At 43.1% G+C, this 20325-nt stretch overlaps 1 protein-coding gene and 1 long non-coding RNA gene across 2 annotated transcripts; one reads left to right on the forward strand and one right to left on the reverse strand.

The window, feature by feature from the left end:
- The first annotated feature begins 8158 nt into the window (after positions 1–8158).
- LOC121569837 lies at positions 8159–9856 on the forward strand. The gene is made up of 2 exons (XR_006001395.2): positions 8159–8295; positions 8434–9856. It is a non-coding gene; the product is annotated as an uncharacterized LOC121569837 (long non-coding RNA).
- Positions 9354–17231, reverse strand: LOC121569836 (repressor of RNA polymerase III transcription MAF1 homolog). Its single transcript, XM_041881064.2, has 8 exons — positions 16704–17231; positions 15425–15513; positions 13483–13611; positions 13055–13217; positions 11632–11753; positions 11428–11547; positions 10874–10972; positions 9354–10709 (listed from the first exon to the last, which is right to left on the reverse strand). The coding sequence occupies exons 2-8, from the start codon at positions 15505–15507 to the stop codon at positions 10685–10687; spliced, it is 741 nt and encodes a 246-aa protein (XP_041736998.1). The 5' UTR covers positions 15508–15513; positions 16704–17231; the 3' UTR covers positions 9354–10684.
- Positions 17232–20325: the final 3094 nt, after the last annotated feature.

Here is a 20325-nt window from a genome sequence, read left to right on the forward strand (position 1 = left end):
CCAGCCCCATCCCTCAGCTTTTTACCGAACCAAATGGCAGGGAATAAGCCTTGTTATTTATCTCCGGTGTGATCTGCAGCAGTCGCCATAGCCGATAATTGTCCTCCTGGCACTCTCAACTGCCCAGAAAATCTCCACAGCAGCCGCCGTTAAACGCTCATTTAAAAACACACGAAAGGAATGTAGTTTAGACATGTTTCTAGCGACTGAAACTCTGTGGTTGGGTTTTCAGCTAGTTCTGCTTCGTCCACGAGGAAAGAATGGGGGCCACAAACAAAACTAACCCGCTAGCAATTTAACTTCTGCATTGTCTTCTTTTGTTAGTATGAGCGGGTGGCGAGCCCATAATCACAACACAGCGCCCCTATGTGGATGATCCGTGCTATCCGGGATCCTTGGGACGCCCCTAACGAATTGAAGTTGACATTTTAAATGGTTAAGGGTTAAGGTTAGGTAAGGGTTAAGGTTGGGGTAGGGGCGTCCCAAGGATTCCAGATAGCAGTGAATTATGAGGTTTTAAAGACCATTGATAATAATGGGCGAGTTCGAGCGGATCACTTTTGTCAAGTTGGTGGCCATTGTGGATAACTGCCTTTCAAAGTGTGTTGCATTATGGGGATAAATAAATGTCAGATTTGCGCCTACATGTCAACTGCATGAACTTTACAACAACCATGTTATCAAAGGTTGTGAAGTTTCGACTGCCGTTGACGTACATTTTGACGTACATTTTCTGCTAGCTGCAACTTGCAGCCATGGCCTGCATTGTAGGAGGCACTATTTGTCAGCCAATCATTTGTGTTTTTGTTTGACCCACGGGAACGGGACCAAAGACGCAGTAGTGGTGCTGGGTAAAATCACTGGGGAAGCAAAGCCCCCCCCCAAAAGCCATATTACAACCTATGTGTTGTGATAATTGCGTTGTTTGCTCTATAACCTGTTAGTTCACATGCCTTGCGACCATGATATACAGTTGAAGTTGGAAGTTTACATACACTTAGGTTGGAGTCATTAAAACTTGTTTTTCAACTACTCCACAAATGTCTTGTTAACAAACTATTGTTTTGGCAAGTCGGTTAGGACATCTACTTTGTGCATGACACAAGTAATTTTTCCAACAATTGTTTACAGACAGATTATTTCACTTATAATTCACTGTATCACAATTCCAGTGGGTCAGAAGTTTACATACACTAAGTTGACTGTGTCTTTAAACAGCTTGGAAAATTCCAGAAAATTATGTAATGGCTTTAGAAGCTTCTGATAGGCTAATTGACATCATTTGAGTCAATTGGAGGTGTACCTGTGGCTGAATTTCAAGGCCTACCTTCAAACTCAGTGCCTCTTTGCTTGATATCATGGGAAAATCAAAATAAATCAGCCAAGACCTCAGAAACAAAATTGTAGACCTCCACAAGTCTGGTTCATCCTTGGGAGCAATTTCCAAATGCCTGAAGATACCACGTTCATCTGTACAAACAAAGGGGGTGACACTCTAGATCCAAACTGTTACAGACCTATATCCATCCTGCCCTGCCTTTCGAAAGTATTTGAAAGCCAAGTTAACAAACAGATCACCGACCATTTCGAATCCCACCGTACCTTCTCCGCTATGCAATCCGGTTTCCGAGCTGGTCATGGGTGCACTTCAGCCACGCTCAAGGTCCTAAACGATATTATAACCGCGATCGATAATAGACAGTACTGTGCAGCCGTCTTCATCGACCTGGCCAAGGCTTTCGACTCTGTCAACCACCGCATTCTTATTGGCAGACTAAATAGCCTTGGTTTCTCAAATGACTGCCTCGCCTGGTTCACCAACTACTTCTCAGATAGAGTTCAGTGTGTCAAATCGGAGGGCCTGTTGTCTGGACCTATGGCAGTCTCTATGGGGGTGCCACAGGGTTCAATTCTTGGGCCGACTCTTTTCTCCGTGTATATCAATGATGTCGCTCTTGCTGCTGGTGACTCTCAGATCCACCTCTACGCAGACGACACCATTTTGTATACATCTGGCCCTTCATTGGACACTGTGTTAACAAACCTCCAAACGAGCTTCAATGCCATACAACACTCCTTCAGTAGCCTCCAACTGCTCTTAAACACTAGTAAAACTAAACGCATGCTCTTCAATCGAACGCTGCTGGCACCCGCCCACCCGACTAGAATCACCACTCTCGACGGGTCTGACCTAGAGTATGTGGACAACTACAAATACCTAGGTGTCTGGTTAGACTGTAAACTCTCCTTCCAGACTCACATTAAGAATCTCCAATCCAAAGTTAAATCTAGAATCGGCTTCCTATTTCGCAACAAAGCCTCCTTCACTCATGCTGCCAAACATGCCCTCGTAAAACTGACTATCCTACCGATCCTTGACTTCGGCGATGTCATTTACAAAATAGCCTCCAACACTCTACTCAGCAAGTTGGATGTAGTCTATCACAGTGCCATCCGTTTTGTCTCCAAAGCCCCATACACTACCCACAACTGTGACCTGTACGCTCTTGTTGGCTGGTCCTCACTACATGTTCATCGTCAAACCCACTGGCTCCAGGCCATCTATAAATCACTGCTAGGCAAATCCCTGCCTTATCTTAGCTCATTGGTCACCATAGCAGCACCCACCCGTAGTCTGCGCTCCAGCAGGTATATCTCACTGGTCATGACTGGAACGAATTGCAAAAATCTCTGAAGCTGGAGACTCTTATCTCCCTCACTAACTTTAAGCATCAGTTGTCAGAGCACCTTACCGATCACTGCACCTGTACACAGCCCATCTGAAATTAGCCCACCCAACTACCTCATCCCTATATTGTTATTTATTTTGCTATTTTGCACCCCAGTATCTCTATTTGCACATAATCTCTTGCACATCTAGCATTCCAGTGTTAATACTAATTGTAATTATTTTGCACTATAGCCTATTTATTGCCTTACCTCCATAACTTGCTACATTTGCACACACTGTATATATATTTTCTGTTGTATGTTTTGACTTTGTTTTTTTACCCCATATGTAACTCTGTGTTGTTGTTTTTATCGCACTACTATGCTTTATCTTGGCCAGGTCGCAGTCGTAAATGAGAACTTGTTCTCAACTGGCTTACCTGGTTAAATAAAGGTAAAAAAAATAGTACAAACAATAGTACGCAATTATAAACACCATGGGACCACGCAGCCGTCATACCGCTCAGGAAGAAGACGCGTTCTGTCTCCTAGAGATTAACGTACTTTCGTGCGAAAAGTGCAAATCAATCCAAGAACAACAGCAAAGGACCTTGTGAAGATGCTGGAGGAAACGGGTACAAAAGTATCTATATCCACAGTAAAACAAGTCCTTTATTGACATAACCTGAAAGGCCGCTTAGCAAGGAAGAAGCCACTGCTCCAAAACCGCCATAAAAAAACCAGACTACGGTTTGCAACTGCACATGGGGACAAAGATCGTACTTTTTGGAGAAATGTCCTCTGGTCTAGGGCGGCAGGTAGCTTAGTGGTTAAGAGCATTGTGCCAGTAACCGAAAGGTCGCTGGTTCTAATCCCCGAGCCGAATAGGTGAAAAATCTGTCGATGTGCCCTTGAGCACTTAACCCTAATTGCTCCTGCTCTGGATAAGAGCGTCTGCTAAATGACTAACAATGTAAAAAAATATATTAAAAAATGGTCTGATGAAACAAAAATAGAACTGTTTGGCCATAATGACCATCATTATGTTTGGAGGAAAAAGGGGGTCGCTTGCAAGCTGAAGAACACCATCCCAACCCAAGCATACTTCCAAAGTTGTGGCAAAATGGCTTAAGGACAACAAAGTCAAGGTATTGGAGTGGCCATCACAAAGCCCTGACCTCAATCCTATAGAAAATGTGTGGGCAGAACTGAAAAAGCGTGTGTGACCAAATACTTATTTTCCACCATAATTAGCAAATAAATTCATAAAAAATCCTACAATGTGATTTTCTGGAATTCTTTTTCTCAGTTTGTCTGTCATAGTTGACGTGTACCTATGATGAATATTACAGGCCTCTCTCATCTTTTTAAGTGGGAGAACTTGCACAATTGGTGGCTGACTAAATACTTTTTTCCCCACTTTATTTTTGACCAGACAGCATCAGATAGGCGTAGATGAGCTACACATACAGACAGAGGGGCGCTGTTTCGCTCGCTCGTATGCTTTTCCGGTGAGATTAATTCAGCCTCTTGCGAAATGAAGGAAAATTATGAAACACAGAGAGACTAAAGATATATATACACTACCGATCAAAAGTTTTAGAACACCTACTCATTCAAGGGTCTTTCTTTATTTTTACTATTTTCTACATTGTAGAATAATAGTGAAGACATAAACTATGAAATAACACATATGGAATCATGTAGTAACCAAAACAGTGTTAAACGAATCAAAATATATTTTATATTTGAGATTCTTCAAATAGCCACCCTTTGCCTTGATGACGTCTTTGCATACTCTTGGCATTCTCTCAACCAGCTTCACCTGGAATGCTTTTCCAACAGTCTTGAAGGAGTTCCCACATATGCTGAGCTGCTTTTCCTTCACTCTGCGGTCCGACTCATCCCAAACCATCTCAATTTGGTTGAGGTCGGGGGATTGTGGAGGCCAGGTCATCTGATGCAGCACTCCATCACTTTCCTTCTTGGTAAAATAGCCCTTACACAGCCTGGAGGTATGTTGGGTCATTGTCCTGTAGAAAAACAAATGATAGTCCCACTAAGCCCAAACCAGATGGGATGGCGTATCGCTGCAGAATGCTGTGGAAGCCATGCTGGTTAAGTGTGCCTTGAATTCTAAATAAATCACAGACAGTGTCACCAGCAAAGCACGCCCACACCATAACACCTCGTCCTCCATGCTTTACGGTGGGAAATACACATGCGGAGATCATCCGTTCACCCACACCGCGTCTCACAAAGACACGGCGGTTGGAACCAAAAATCTCAAATTTGGACTCATCAGACCAAAGGACAATTTTCCACCGGTCTAATGACCATTGCTCGTGTTTCTTGGCCCAAGCAAGTCTCTTCTTCTTATTGGTGTCCTTTAGTAGTGGTTTCTTTGCAGCAATTCAACCATGAAGGTCTGATTCACACAGTCTCCTCTGAACAGTTGATGTTGAGATGTGTCTGTTACTTGAACTCTGTGAAGCATTTATTTGGGCTGCAATTTCTGAGGCTGGTATCTCTAATTAACTTATCCTCTGCAGAAAAGGTAATTCTGGTTCTTCCATTCCTGTGGCGGTCCTCATGGCGGCCAGTTTCATCATATGGCTTGATGTTTTTTGCGACTGCACTTAAAGAAACGTTCAAAGTTCTTGAAATATTCCGTATTGACTGACCTTCATGTCTTAAAGTAATGATGGACTGTCGTTTCTCTTTGCTTATTTGAGCTGTTCTTGCCATAATATGGACTTGGTCTTTTACCAAATAGGGCTATCTTCTGTGTACCCCCTACCTTGTCACAACACAACTGATTGGCTCAAACGCATTAAGAAGGCACACCCGTTAATTGAAATGTATTCCAGGTGACTACCTCATGAAGCTGGTTGAGAGAACGCCAAGAGTGTGCAAAGCTGTCATCAAGGCAAAGGGTGGCTATTTGACGAATCTCAAATATATAATATATTTTCATTTGTTTAACACTTTTTTGGTTACTACATGATTCCATATGTGTTATTTCATAGTTTTGATCTCTTCACTATTATTTTACAATGTAGAAAATAGTAAATATAAAGAAAAACCCTTGAATGAGTACGAGTTCTAAAACTTTTGAACGGTAGTGTATATAATTAAAAGCCAGGCTTCCCTTGGCATCCACGAATACACGCCACTGCAAACACGTGACTGAAACAGGTAGCAACTTTGCCGCAATTAATATGTATACAGTGGATATGTACAATTAATGTGATATTTGAGTCTCTCTCTCCCCAATTGATAGTACAATGTACACATACATATATTTACAGTTTGTGAGTGTGTGACATGGGGATTGGAGACATGTTTATTTCGACATTACAAAGAAAAACTTTTATAAAACAATTGCAACACTGCCATGTTGCACCTTCGGCTGTATCAGATGCGCCTCCCCTGACTTCACTTCTCGACTTTTGTCTGAAGTCAGTTGCTTCTAGCCTGGGTACCAGTCTCTTTAGCTAACATTCCACTCCTTGACACTCCTTGTCAATGGCAAAGAGACTGGCCTTTCGGGAATAGTCCCAGTCGGTATTAGATAGAACGTTGCAGTCCTGCCCACCTGTGGGGGAAAAAATACCTGTTGTAATATACAGGGCTTCCCTCATGCCCCTTTTCATAATGGTGCTAACAGCCACCTGAGTGAATGAGTGCTAGCTAACTACAGACAGAACAGTAAGCTAGCAAAGACCAACAACACAAACAAACGAAGTATACAGCTACAAGTAGTGAGTGGAGTTCCAAACGGACTGTACTAAACAAGTTAAATCTCTTACCTGTGATGAAATGTTTTCCACACACATACAGTGCATTCGGAAAGTATTCAGACCCCTTGGCTTTTTCCACATTTTGTTACGTTACAGCCTTATTCTAAATTGATTAAATTGTTTTTTTCCCCCTCATCAATCTACACACAATACCCCATAATGACCAAGCAAAAACAGGTTTTTAGAAATGTTTGCAAATGTAAAAAAACTAAAAAGGAAATATTACATTTACATAAGTATTCAGACCCTTTACTCAGTACTTTGTTGAAGCACCTTTGGCAGCAATTACAGCCTAGAGTCTTCTTTGGTATGACACTACAAGCTTGGCACACCTGTTATTTGGGGAGTTTCTCCCATTCATCTCTGCAGATCCTCTCAAGCTCTGTCAGGTTGGATGGGGGGCGTCGCTGCACAGCTATTTTCAGGTCTCTCCAGAGATGTTCAATCGGATTAAAGTCCAGGCTCTGGCTGGGCCACTCAAGGACATTCAGAGACTTGTCCTGAAGCCACTCCTGCGTTGTCTTGGCTGTGTGCTTAGGGTCGTTGTCCTGTTGGAAGGTGAACCTTCGCCCCAGTCTGAGGTCCTGAGCGCTCTGGAGCAGGTTTTCATAAAGGATCTCTCTGTACTTTGCTCCGTTCATCTTTCCCTCGATCCTGACTAGTCTTCCAGTCCCTGCCACTGAAAAACATCCCCACAGCATGATGCTGCCACCACCATGCTTCACTGTAGGGATGGTGCCAGGTTTTCTCCAGACTTGACGTTTGGCATTCAGGCCAAAGAGTTCAATCTTGGTTTCATCAGACCAGAGAATCTTGTTTCTCATGGTCTGAGAGTCCTTTAGGTGCCTTTTGGCAAACTCCAAACGGGCTGTCATGTGCCTTTTACTGAGGAGTGGCTTCCGTCTGGCTACTCTACCATAAAGGCCTGATTGGTGGAGTGCTGCAGAGATGGTTGTCCTTCTGGAAGGTTCTCCCATCTCCACAGAGGAACTCTGGAGCTCTGTCAGAGTGACCGTCGGGTTCTTGGTCACCTCCCTGACCAAGGCCCTTCTCCCCCAATTGCTCAGTTTGACCAGGTGGCCAGCTCTAGGAAGAGTCTTGGTGGTTCCAAACTTTTTCCATTTAAGAATGATGGAGGCCACTGTGTTCTTGGGGACATTCAATGCTGCAGACATTTTTTGGTACCTTTCCCTAGCCTCGACACAATCCTGTCTCGGAGCTCTACGGACAATTCCTTCGACCTCATGGCTTGGTTTTTGCTCTGACATGCACTGTCAACTGTGGGACCTTATATAGACAGATGTGTGCCTTTCCAAATCATGTCCAATCAATTGAATTTACCTCAGGTGGACTCCAAGTTGTAGAAACATCTCAAGGATGATCAATGGAAGCAGGATGCACCTGAGCTCAATTTCGAGTCTCATAGCAAAGGGTCTGAATACTTACGTAAATAAGGTATTTCTGCTTTTTCTAACCTTTCTCTATCCATCCATTCTCCCCTTCATTAATTTACTTTAATGAATGTATTTTATTTGTGTTCCTCGATTGCCTTTGTTCCTGTAGCTGTGCTGCTATAGTGTAGATGTTTTGGGTGTTGGCTTAGTGAGGTATTAGCCCGCTACCATGCATGTTTCTCTTTTCTGCTTCATCCCCACTGAGGCCCTCTATTTATCATCCAGCTGTCTGAAGTCAACCTCTACTTGCCTGGTTTGGTGTCCCCTTCCCCCAGTTCTGCTTCTGGACTTTCATGCCCTGGTCCTTTTCTCCCCTGATTCTACCTGCTTTTGCTCCAGTCTTCAAGATCCAAGTCTCCAAGGTTAAGGTGACATTTACCAATTTTAAGAACCATTAAAATGTAAATCAGTGGTGATAAGTATTTATTGTGCCATTCCAATAATTTTATGAAAGTATACCATTGTTATGAGACCTTTGTTCTCTGCCTCTTTCCTGATTTAAATAGGATGGATTGAGCATTGCTGGGCCTACCCCAAGGGACAGTGTGGCGGTGGATCATGTGACTTTTGCCATAAAGTAAACCCATAGAGAATGATAGAGGACTCTAGTGCCCAAAAGCCTATTTTAGCATGGGCAGCACCATTGTAGTCAACTGGGTGGGACTTTCTATGGATTAAGGAAGGATCACATAATTCCATCCAGCTCATCAGGAGTAATCAGCTGAGGAATTATACTTGTGAGCAAAATTCCCATAACTGCAGGTGGCAGTAAATCTCCAACCTTGGCTTTATACCTGTTCAAACACTCCATGTGGCAGTATACACCTTTTCAGCTTGTTTACCAACTAATCGAAGTAGAAGGAAATTGACTACTTCAAAATGGAGATGGCCTCAATGGCACTGCTCGTGTACACAGACGCTGTAAGGGGAGAGATAAGAGTTCTCTATCTTTCTCTGAGTAAACCAGACCTAGACACTGTATCACCTGGAACATCAGAGACTGATGAATACGGTCTACAAAGATCTCATCTCAGCCTGCTATAATGATTTAAGACTGAAGTCAGCTATTCATTACTTATTTTAATAAATAGTTGTAGTTTCCACATTCATTTAGTGGTTAAAATGTAATCAATGTATTGTAGAAGGTCTGAATGTGCTCCAGCAATATGTGCAAGGGTTTTAGAAGCCACGCCCTTGTCTCTTTCCATTAAAGGTCAGGTTCCACTCAACAATGTCCATAGCAACAATTTTAGGTATGAAAAGGTTGAAGTGTAACAACATAACACATTCTCTCATCTTGTACTGCTGTATCACATAAGTCATTACTGTTCAAACCATTTTAATTAGTTATTTTCTTCCCTGTGTGTGGGATGTGTTGCCTGTGATCGGTGAGTTGCCTGTGTCCACTCCTCTCTGACAGGACACATTTTGGTTCAAACAAAACTTTATTAACATATTGTTTAATCAAAACAGGTACTGAACATAGGTCATCAATAAAAGGGTATTTTGATCAAAAAATGCTGTAGTACATTAACCATTACTGGAAATATCGCTGATGACTTTGCTGCTTCAGTACATGCAGTTGCACATAAAACCAAAGCCTTTCTCAAGTTTAACAGAGCATAAACTAAATGGATGCGTTTGTAGCAGTGGAATACGGGTACAGTTTTACAATATGATTGAGGTAACCGAAGAGAAACAAATCACACATTGAGGGAATATGGTTATTGATAGACAGAACAATGTGAGTCTCATGAAAGTGATATGTTGTATAAGCTGCAAGTCTGTTATATTGCTTTTCTTTGGCAGTGCCATCTCAATTTCACATCCACGGAAGTTGTAGATACTTAATACTTAAAAAAATTAAAATAAACATTGTATTGAGTTTATTTTTTCAGTAGATTCAACATAACACAATACAAGGTACCATTACAAATGCAGCATTTGTTTCAAAACTCAAGTGCTATAAAAGTTCAGTTCTCATAGTAACGTCACTGTCAAACATAAGCCACACCTAGAAGTAAGCAGTCACAAATGGAAGTCAGCTGGATAGACTCAATTGAATTGGCTCTCGTTGTATCACCCTTTACCCAGTGTGGAGGCGTGGGATTGGACTTTCACATTTATGTAATTAGACCCACCCCTTCCATGAATCTCATTGATGCTGGTGTTGGACTGTGGACTTAATCATCTCCATTTACACAGTGATTTCTGTGACACCATTTGCTGGGATCTTATAATAATAATAATAATAATATCTTCAATAACAGAAAATGTGCTTGTCAGGGTTAGCTGTCCATGGTCTCTCTTGACCATAAATCTCCCAAGACCGGTCCAATAGGTTTCTTTCAGAGTGCAGCGTCCAAGCAGAGGCTGGTTTGGAGTCGAGGTTGTGGTTCGAAAGGCCTTGGGGTTCAGAGGAAGGTCCTTCCATCAAATAACCAGGCACAGGTCAGTTCTTAGGTTAGGGACCATGATGGAGGATAGAGAGCACAATAAACGCGAGACCCTAGATTCCATGGGCATTTCAAAAATGTCCTTCACGGTATGTTTGGATCCAGCTGATGTGAAAGGTGTGAAACATGCACTTGTCAATGGGGGGAAAAAATATCCTTCCTCTAAATGCGCAAATGGCTTTCTGGGTCAGGCTCTACAGAACATTGAGACAGAAAAAAACAGATGAAAAGAAAACAAACGGGGAGGATGTGTAGGCCTACATCTTTGGCCTGCATGGGCTTGTCTTCCATCTGGAGAGCGTTAGACACAGAGAGCTTTGGGGAACCTGCAGACAGGGAGAGAACAAGGTAGTGTTAATCATGTCTCTATTTAGACACGAAACACAAACGCAACCCCATGCACTGACAAATGTATATATGTAAGATTGAGGCCCATTGGTGCGCTAGAGTATAAGCAGGTAGTAACATTATTATAGTAACATGATCCCACCTGTCCTCAGTGAATCCCTCAATCTCCTCCTCATCATCATCATTCAGCTCCATGTCCAACTCATTGTCCAGACAATCGCGGCCATACCCACTCAGGACACTTTGGAAGTAAAGCAGAAATATCATGACTCCTTATTCAAACATACCGGTACATCTGTTTGCTCTGGTTGACAGATTGTTTCTGGAGGTTTTGGAGATATGTTAGTCCCCTTCCCTAGCCTTTTATCCTCCTGGTAATGGATTACAGTCCCATACCACATGAGACCAGACAGGCTTTAGGTTGTGTACAAGCTGCCTCGGCACGTCAAGCCCAATCAACTCCTGAGTGCTGTATAGTGAAAGCCACCCCCCAGAACCAGTAGAATATGCTGGTTTGGTGTGAGCAATTCATACCAGCAATGCGAAACAGATTTTCTGATTTTATATTCATACATGGTGGACCATAGAAGTTCATCCACAGGCCACCAACTATTTCATACTGGCTGTAGAACTAACAAACTCATATGCATTGTCAAAGATTGCATGGAGACAGTGAGGCCTGCTGTGGCTGCTCACCTGATGGAGCGACAGGTGAAGAATACAATCCTCTTCAGCCTCTTGTTGTAGAAGAAGTAGTTGAAGGACCAGAGGCTGCCTTCCTCACCAAAGGGGTCTGAGTCCAGGTCAGGATTGTAGCTGAGGACAAAGAGGGACAAATAAATATACTGGCAGCAAACACAAGAATCAGAAAACATACTGTACATGTACCTTCACACACACCTGTATATGTCACATTCCTGCAGGCTAATTTCCTTGTCGATGGAGTTCCACAGCTCTGGCCCCAGGGAGTTGAACTCCACTCCAACTGATGAGTACAGGCTGCTGTTTACTGCATTCGCCACCTGGAGGAGGCATGGCACACAATCATTACTTCTCATTCTCCTCACAGATGAATAGACCTCTTAAGGCCTTTGTAGGCTGTATGTCGGATTCAGACTTCTACGATTATCACGTCACACTGTGCAATGTTACCAAATTAAAATCTTGATATCAACCTGGCAAGATTGTACGATTTTCTTCAGTTCTGTCGTCACATTCTGCAATTGGCTTGCGAGGCTACGTCAGCTGACGTAGGCTGTCAACTGCAGCGCTGTATTTGATCTGTGGATGTGCCAACACCAGCAGCGCAAACCTCACTCACTGCTTACATGCGAGTGAAGTGAGTTTGGAAAAACTGAAAGTATACACCTTAGAAATAGTTCACATACAAACTTTCTATGTCCGAACTCAGAATCAAATAGGCTTTCCCAAATAACATGGTCGCTGTGGTAGAACGTTCATTTTGATTGGTGATTTTGTGCATTTATCAAAATCCCATCAGGTAGCCTGATTTCAGATGTGTCATTTAGCCTAAACAAGACAATTATTAGGGAAATCATTATTCTTGCACAGCATGTAAAAGTTTAAATCAAACTATTATATTAATCTGACTATTCACAATAATCGTATTATTGTGTGCATACTCTGTGCCGGCCGTGTTCCTATTGGTCAGTCACCGGGATCGGCTTGTAACACTAGCCACACTACACGATAAAGGCAAAACAAATCTGACACTGCCAGAACTTTGCCAGAGCCTACGACCGCACAGTGGTACTTAAATCGGCAGACCTAGACCCTGTCACACTGAACGAGTCAAGACATCCGACAATCATTTACGATTTAAGATTTTGTCCAGGACTGCAAAATCGTGGCATAAGATGGCTAAAATCGTACAGCAGGGGTGTCAAACTCAATTCCTGAAGGGCCTCCCTTGTACTTGATTGATCAATTAAGATGATCTATTAGTTAGGTTGTAATTAAGGTTTTTGATAAGTCACTTGGTTGTTGAGGTCTTAATTAGACAAACTGAAAGGTAATAAAATGAACCAGCAGAGACACAGCCCTCCAGGAATTGAGCTTGACACCTCTATCTTACAGCCTGTGATGTTGCATAAGCCCCTTATGGGAAAATTCACTACCTTCCCCTTATGTGTATGGCTTTGTTACAATGTGCTTCCGGGACTTGCATGGGATGATTCAGAGCATCTGTATATGAGTATGTGAGCAATTCTGAAATTAGGCTTGAACGGCTGTCTAACTGGGTTGGTTTAAAGTCATCCTAATGTGGTCTAATCATGAGAGGAGCAGAGGCTTTGCTACTGACCCAGTTGAGGCTGGGCTCCCGGCTGAACTCGTGGCCCCGAGCTGCACTGAAGTCATAGTCGGGCCTGAATGACTCATTGAGCGTGGTGATGAGGTAGAACAATGTCTTCCTGCAACACTTGTCACTCAGAGGGTTCTCACCATCCTCACTGCTCTTCCCCAGTCTGCACAAAACAAGGGAGATAAGAAGAGAGCGCAAGGGAGAGAGTGGAGTTATTTGGTTGGGAAGTAAAAAATATGATGTGCCACATAAGAGACTGATAGTGTGATAAAACACCAGTATCTACCGAGTAGTATTCATTAGTGCACACCGTAGCAAAACATTTCACAATGGAAAACATTGTGGTATCTGTTTGGCATCTGTTTCGTTCCTTGTGATCATACCCATGTTATGCAAACATTGAGAAGGGGTGTGGCTGTGGTACTTACTGGGGTGGGCTGGTGGCGCTGGACTGGGGGGGCGAGAGGGCCTCTAGGACATGTGGTTCCCCCTCCTGGCAGAACTGCTTAAACATGTGCTTGTCATCACCAGCCATCTTGCAGGAGTAGCTCTCGATCCTTAAGAGACAGACAAAACCCAGAGTTAAACTGTTGGCATTGTATTAAAAGTGGAATTCCTTTAATCTACTGACTGCGGAGGACATGGGTATTGTGCCAAACTAATTCAATAGTGCAAACAGTACCGTATCTCATAACACATTGTCTGGTGCTTTGTGTTTATTGCTTTTAACAAGTCTCGGTTTTCTGTGTCTCTGTTTCATTGTGTTCTATTTGAGGGATGTGGCTGGAATGCCACTAGGTTCAGGGAGTGGAGCAGTGTCTGGTCTGGTAATGTTTATTTTTCCCCCCAACCTTAGTTATGCAACTCACTCTGGCTCAGAGACGCACTGTGGCCCAGTCTAAATATAGGAAGGAGCAAAGGTCAGGGGGGTGGAGGAGGTCACACAACTGGCATAGTTTCCATTAACAGACAAATGAAAAAAATTAAACATTTAAAAAATAGGGATGGCTAGAGATCTCAACCCTGTAGAAAGGTTGGCCTAAAGTTTTGCTAAAAGCATGTGGATAGTTAGGCCTAGTTGTGAATAAATACACAAATTAGGCTATATAGGATAGTTGTTTGTGTGTGTAGGCCTATTTGTAACAGACTTCCTGGTTCAATAAAACGTTTTATCCAGAAACAGCCATTCTATGGAAAACTAGGATAGAATATGTGAACCTCAAACATGTGTGAGTGCGTGCTCTGTTTTGTATCATTATGTGTCCAGTTGAACATTTCTGAGTAATTGCAGACTTTGGCTTTTTATTGGGGTGGAAAGAATCAGCCTGAGTCACATTGTGCCAGCTTGGCCACTGCTGCCATCATGGGCCATACTAATCCAGTAAGCAGCAGACTAAACACCATCAGTGCCCAGCTGTGAGTGTGTGTGTGTCTGTGTACGCTCTATACCACTCTCCATTACAGCATAAAAATAGCCACAAAGGCCTGTTAGAGGACACCTTGTCATGTGTCAGACTGCCCCCATGGGTCAGAACCACGAAAGGGGTTACCACCACCTGCACCGTTCCCACTGGTTCCATAACCTACAGTCCTTTATGTAGAATCCCTGCTCCTACTGTTACCTCAATGCCTGCTGCAGTTTAGTTAATCTACCCCCGTTGCATAACACAACACTCATCCACCATCTTAAGGGATCAATACTTTTTGTGAGAGAGATTACACCTATTTAGCAAAATTGTCCATATTACCAGTAATCACTAAAGGGCTTGATGGGGATTAGGGCTAAATTCCTATGGCAATCCTATTGCATAAAACCCAATATTGCCTCATCTGGTCATGCTCAGGTACTTTTCAGGTAGCCTACACCACTGATCTATTGCACAGAGACACCTCTGTGGGAGTTCAGTTGACCATCTTATTCTGACAGTTTGTTGTTCACCTCTGTGTTTACATATGCAGTGTCCTCAGCTTTTACTTTACCCTTCATAGGCTGTATGGTGTTGTTCATGCTCCCAGAGAGCCCCAAAGTGTTAATCTTGCCTTTTAAAATAGAGCCTATTAACCCAATATGAAATACACCCCTGAAGAGAGGCACGGAATGCATGCACCATCCACAAAGGAGGGGTGTGTTATGGTCCGTGAACAGCTGACCCTGTAGTAGTAGCCTACAGTTCCATCTGTTACCATGTACTTGCGGTTCACACACAGGCCTACTAAAGGAAATACATTTAGACACGGTTAAAAATGTGAACCTATGTGTTAGTCATGCAACAGTAACGCAGGCTTTACAAAACACTCTGTGACATGTGATTAGATATGAGGTAATTTGATCGACTGATGATGCTGGTCTAGTGCTGTTATGGTAATTACCTGCCAAGGATGCGAGACTCTCCCGTTTCAGCACAGAGTTGAGAGCTCAGGGCTTCAAAACTGCTGTTCTCTAACAGTTTCATTGCTGCCTGTGAGAGGAATGGGAAATGTTAAAATAGACAGTCCATCAGACATTCAAGAATACTTTTTCACTGCTTCCTAAGTGGGAAAACAGTGCGTATTAAATAAATGTTATCCCTATGGTGTAGTTATTGATCTACTTGGCAGGGTCAGGTTGATCAAAGTTTGCCCAGTGAAGCAGGTTTGCAGCAATATGTGGACACAACCTGGTCTCAGAGCATTTTGTATTATTCTGTAAGTATATCCGAGATACTCCATTTAGTATGATATGTTACATTTCTTAAGGTATGTATTAATTTGTGGAATCCATCACCCATTTCATATGATATGTTAGGAATTACAATGTTAGGAATTAGCAAAAAGTACAATGTTATCAATTTGCGAAACATACAATATGTTACAAATTCTAGCTAGGTATTAATGTTAGCTACATTTGCTAAGTAGTTTCAAAGTAGCTAAAAAGTAGTAAATAATAATATAATAATAATAATATGCCATTTAGCAGACGCTTTTATCCAAAGCGACTTACAGTCATGCGTGCATACATTTTTTTGTGTACGGGTGGTCCCGGGGATCGAACCCACTACCTTGGCGTTACAAGCGCAGTGCTCTACCAGCTGAGCTACAGAGAACCACATGTCATGTCTGTGATAAGTCATGTCTGTGATGAGATTAGAACTTGCAACCTTTGGGTTGCTAGACGACCAACCACCCTACTTAAGTAACCAACTACCCTCCTTAAGTAACCAGCTCTCTTATGTAACCATATCAAACTTAAAATATCATACTAATTTACTTTTCCTGATTTACGTTTACTATGTTACGTCTAGTCTATGAGACCAGGCTGGTGGTCTCAAAGCTCAATTATGATATTTGATATAGCTATAGTAGCTACACCCCCAAATAAATTAGCTAGTTAGCTGCATTGCACTGTTTAGTGTCTGATTCCACTGACCCATTTAATAAGCATAGGGGGGCAACCAAAGAGATTCCTAAGTATTCTAATTCCTAATTCTATGGGGGAACCCCGTGGGGAAATGTGGAAGGTAAACAAAAAGGCAAGCCCCAAAAGTAAAACGACCAACCCCTTTCTGTCTATTTTACCCCATCCCCCACTAAAACCTCTGCTTGCTAGGTAGTTGGCTACAGTACCTAGCTAATCTACACATTCCTCATAAACATGAGACATTCTTCTTACCAAAGATAACGTCGACGCTCTTTGTGGAACTGAAATGTCTTCTTCACCAATTTCACTGATGAGGTTTCTCTTAGCGGGCGAGGATACGCAACAGATTTGTTGTTGTTGCTATGCATATGCTGTCCCAGCAAGTTAGCTAGCACTGACTGTCAGAGTAGTTACTTCCTAAACTTCAGCAATTTAAAAAGATGCTCGTACAAGATTGATTTATCGTTAAAGTTTTTATCGAAAAACTGCTTATGCCGATTAAATGAGACGACATCAAGTCCAAAGATCCCCTGAATCCGTCTGACATGGATTGCAGCGGCATCGCTTTTGACAGATTTACTTTGACCGAGATAAGCTAACGTTAGCTAGCTAGCTACAGTTTCTGACCGATCAAGTCGCCTTTTCGAAGCGACTTGATCCCTTGCACTGTCTATTTCGCAAAGTCCCTGTGTAATTTGTTATTAGCAAGACTGATAAAATTGAAGGCAAACCACACAACAGCGTCGATGAAAACGTAATAAATCTACTGTACTTAACCCCGCCCACTGTATATCCCTGATATATATCTTCATTGTAAAGACCACACCCACTTATTTCGAGTGTCGCTTGTAGTGCTCTGAATGGCTGACTGACATGTCCGTATAAACCAAAATAGGGGAGGGTTGTCCAACTTATTTTTTTTCTTTGGGGAGGGTTGTGTGTTTTTTTTATTGGGCACAGGGAGGGAGTGCATTTCCCCCCCTGGTTTACATGAGCTATTTTGCAGGTTTTACTATATAATTTATTCCATACTAGCCACATTTCCTCATGTGCTTGCATGCGCCTCCCCTATATCAAGGTGTTTTGGTACTTCCCTTATGCACTATGCTTTTCTGTGTGCTAACTTTTAGTCTATCCAGCCCTCTATCCACCATTCATAGTGACAGTAGTGGATCGATTGTCCAGATCTGCAGTAGGCTAACTAGCAATCATACCACACTGAAAATACCACAGATAAAAATCATACCAGACATTATTAAGCTTTAGCTACTGCAAGCCTATGATATGAAGGCAATGTGCACCGGCGCTCCAACTGACTCCGACAGTTGAACTTGAGGTAAGGAAGAATGTTTCAGCCCTACCATAACCAATGCTTATCTTTATACAAAATATTCAAATAGAATATTTATGAATTAGCCTCCTGTACATCTATATCTTTATAGCAGACGCAGTAGCCATCTGACATAAAGAAATGAATGTCGGAGTCATAACATGCAGCAGGCATATATCTCTCTCTATCTCTCTGGGGCTAGGCCTAAAATTCTCTTCCTTTATATAGGGCATTTTTAAATATATTTTTTATTTTAATATCGTACAGTGGACACCTACAGTAGGCCTATGGGCCTATGCATGCAATGCCCTGATGCATTTAGTGCTCAAATCTCCGACAGCTGAACCATGAGGTGGACAATTATTGTTTTAGGAAAATAGCCTAAAAAACGATTTTAAAAAAAATGCCTACAAAGTTTTGCATATGCTACACATGCAAACAAAAGTAATTGTGTTTTTGTAATTTGTTATGGGATGTATTTAAATACATGTAAATGTGGCTAATTTGGCCAATATCCCTCGTTTATTGACGGCGCTGGCTGCGCCAAATCGGATCTGAATGCATATGTATGATCTGAATGCATATGGATGTGCCCGGTACATTTCTCAAATGTCCGGTCACGTTCTCCGGTGCCAGATTTTCCTAAAGGAAACACTGAAATGTGCATATTGTTTTTATGCAGATTTTAGAATATTTGCTTTGAAAATCTGTCGCCAATTGAATGGAAACCTATAGACACCATAAAGACTCTGGCAAGTGCCTAGTCCAGGGTCACTTTGATTATGCCTGCACATCATGCATGGTTCACCAGCAGCCCCAAACATCTAAAGAATAACCACAGACTAGGGTTGAATATTTTCCCGGTATTGTACAAATGTTCCATCCCTAGAATAATCATTTTTCTCCCGGGTAATCCGGTATTTCCCGCCCAAACCGGAAGTGTCATTTTAAAGCATATGAATCGTATTAATATGTTTGGATTTGATTAGTGTTATGATTTAACTGGATAAGAACCCAAATACAGACAAGTACACCAAGCCAGAGAAGTTTTAACAGGTTTATTTACAATGTTCCAAGTCCAGGTTTCCAAATATATGGGAAGAGCAAGTCCAGGTACAGGGAGGGTAACAGATCCAGATCAGGGCAGGTGTGGTACCGTAATGTCCTAGTGTCCGTGGTGAGTCCAAAAGAGAGGTCCGGTAATGGAGAGCAGGATGGTGGTGGCAGGAGTGAAGCGGAGGCAGGAGTCAGGTTCCAAATATCTGTGGCACAGGAGAAAAGTAAATAGAACAGACCAAAAACACAAAGAGCAAAAATAACCAGGTTGAGTCGGCAGCGAGACTAACATGGTCGTCTTGACTATGATCTGACGATGAGTGGTAAGTTTGACCGGGTCTTAAAGGCTGAGGTGATATGGTGAATGAGCTGCAGCTGGAACCCTGACTCCCGCACACCAGACTTCACTCCTGCAATCAAGGACAGACAGAGGGGAGGGAGAGAGCAGAGAGAGCTACCTATCAGCAGTAGGCCTAACAGTACCCCCCTCTACGGACGCCACCTGGTGGCCGACGGGGTTTATCGGGATGTAACCTATGAAACTCTCGGACCAGATCAGGATCCACAATGAAGCTCCTGGGCACCCAGGAACGTTCCTCGGGACCATAACCCTCCCAATCCACCAGGTACTGGAAACCACGACCTCGGCGGCGAACATCCAGAAGTCGCCGGACAGTGTAGACCGGACCCCCACCCACGATCTTGGGCGGAGGAGGGGGACGAGAGGGCGGGCACAAAGGGCTAACCGACACAGGCTTAATCTGGGAAACATGAAAGGTGGAATGAACCCGTAGGGAGGCAGGAAGCTGTAGCTTAACCGCGCAGGGGTTAACAATAGACAGTATCTTGAACGGTCCTATAAAACGAGGCGCCATCTTCTTAGACTCCACCTTCAATGGAAGGTCCCGTGACTTCAGCCATACCTCTTGACCAGGAGAGTAACCGGGAGCCTGGGACCGGTGACGGTTGGCTTGCCTCTGCATGTACGCCGAAGCTCGGGACAGAGCTACCCTGGCCTTCCTCCAGACCTTGAAGCAGCGGCGCATGTGGGACTGCACCGAGGGTACCGCAAGTTCCCTCTCTTGGGAAGGGAACAGGGGAGGTTGATAACCCAGAGCACACAGAAAAGGAGACAAACCAGAGGAAGCGTTAGTCAAGGTGTTATGAGCATATTCCACCCAGGGGAGCATGGAGCTCCATGACCCAGGGTTAGACCCAGTGACACAGCGAAGAGCGGTCTCCATCTCCTGGTTCGCTCTCTCGGCTTGCCCGTTGGTCTGGGGGTGATATCCAGAGGACAGGCTGGATGTAATGCCCAAAGCTTTACAGAAAGCTTTCCACACCTGGGAGACAAACTGGGGACCCCTGTCAGAGACAATATCCGTGGGTAGACCATGAGAGCGGAACACATGTTCAACCAAAATATCAGCCGTCTCTCTGGCAGTGGGCAGTTTAGGTAGGGCCAAAAAATGAGCGAACTTAGAAAAA

Source organism: Coregonus clupeaformis, chromosome 7, assembly GCF_020615455.1.
Source record: "Coregonus clupeaformis isolate EN_2021a chromosome 7, ASM2061545v1, whole genome shotgun sequence".
In the NCBI taxonomy this organism is placed as follows: domain Eukaryota; kingdom Metazoa; phylum Chordata; class Actinopteri; order Salmoniformes; family Salmonidae; genus Coregonus; species Coregonus clupeaformis.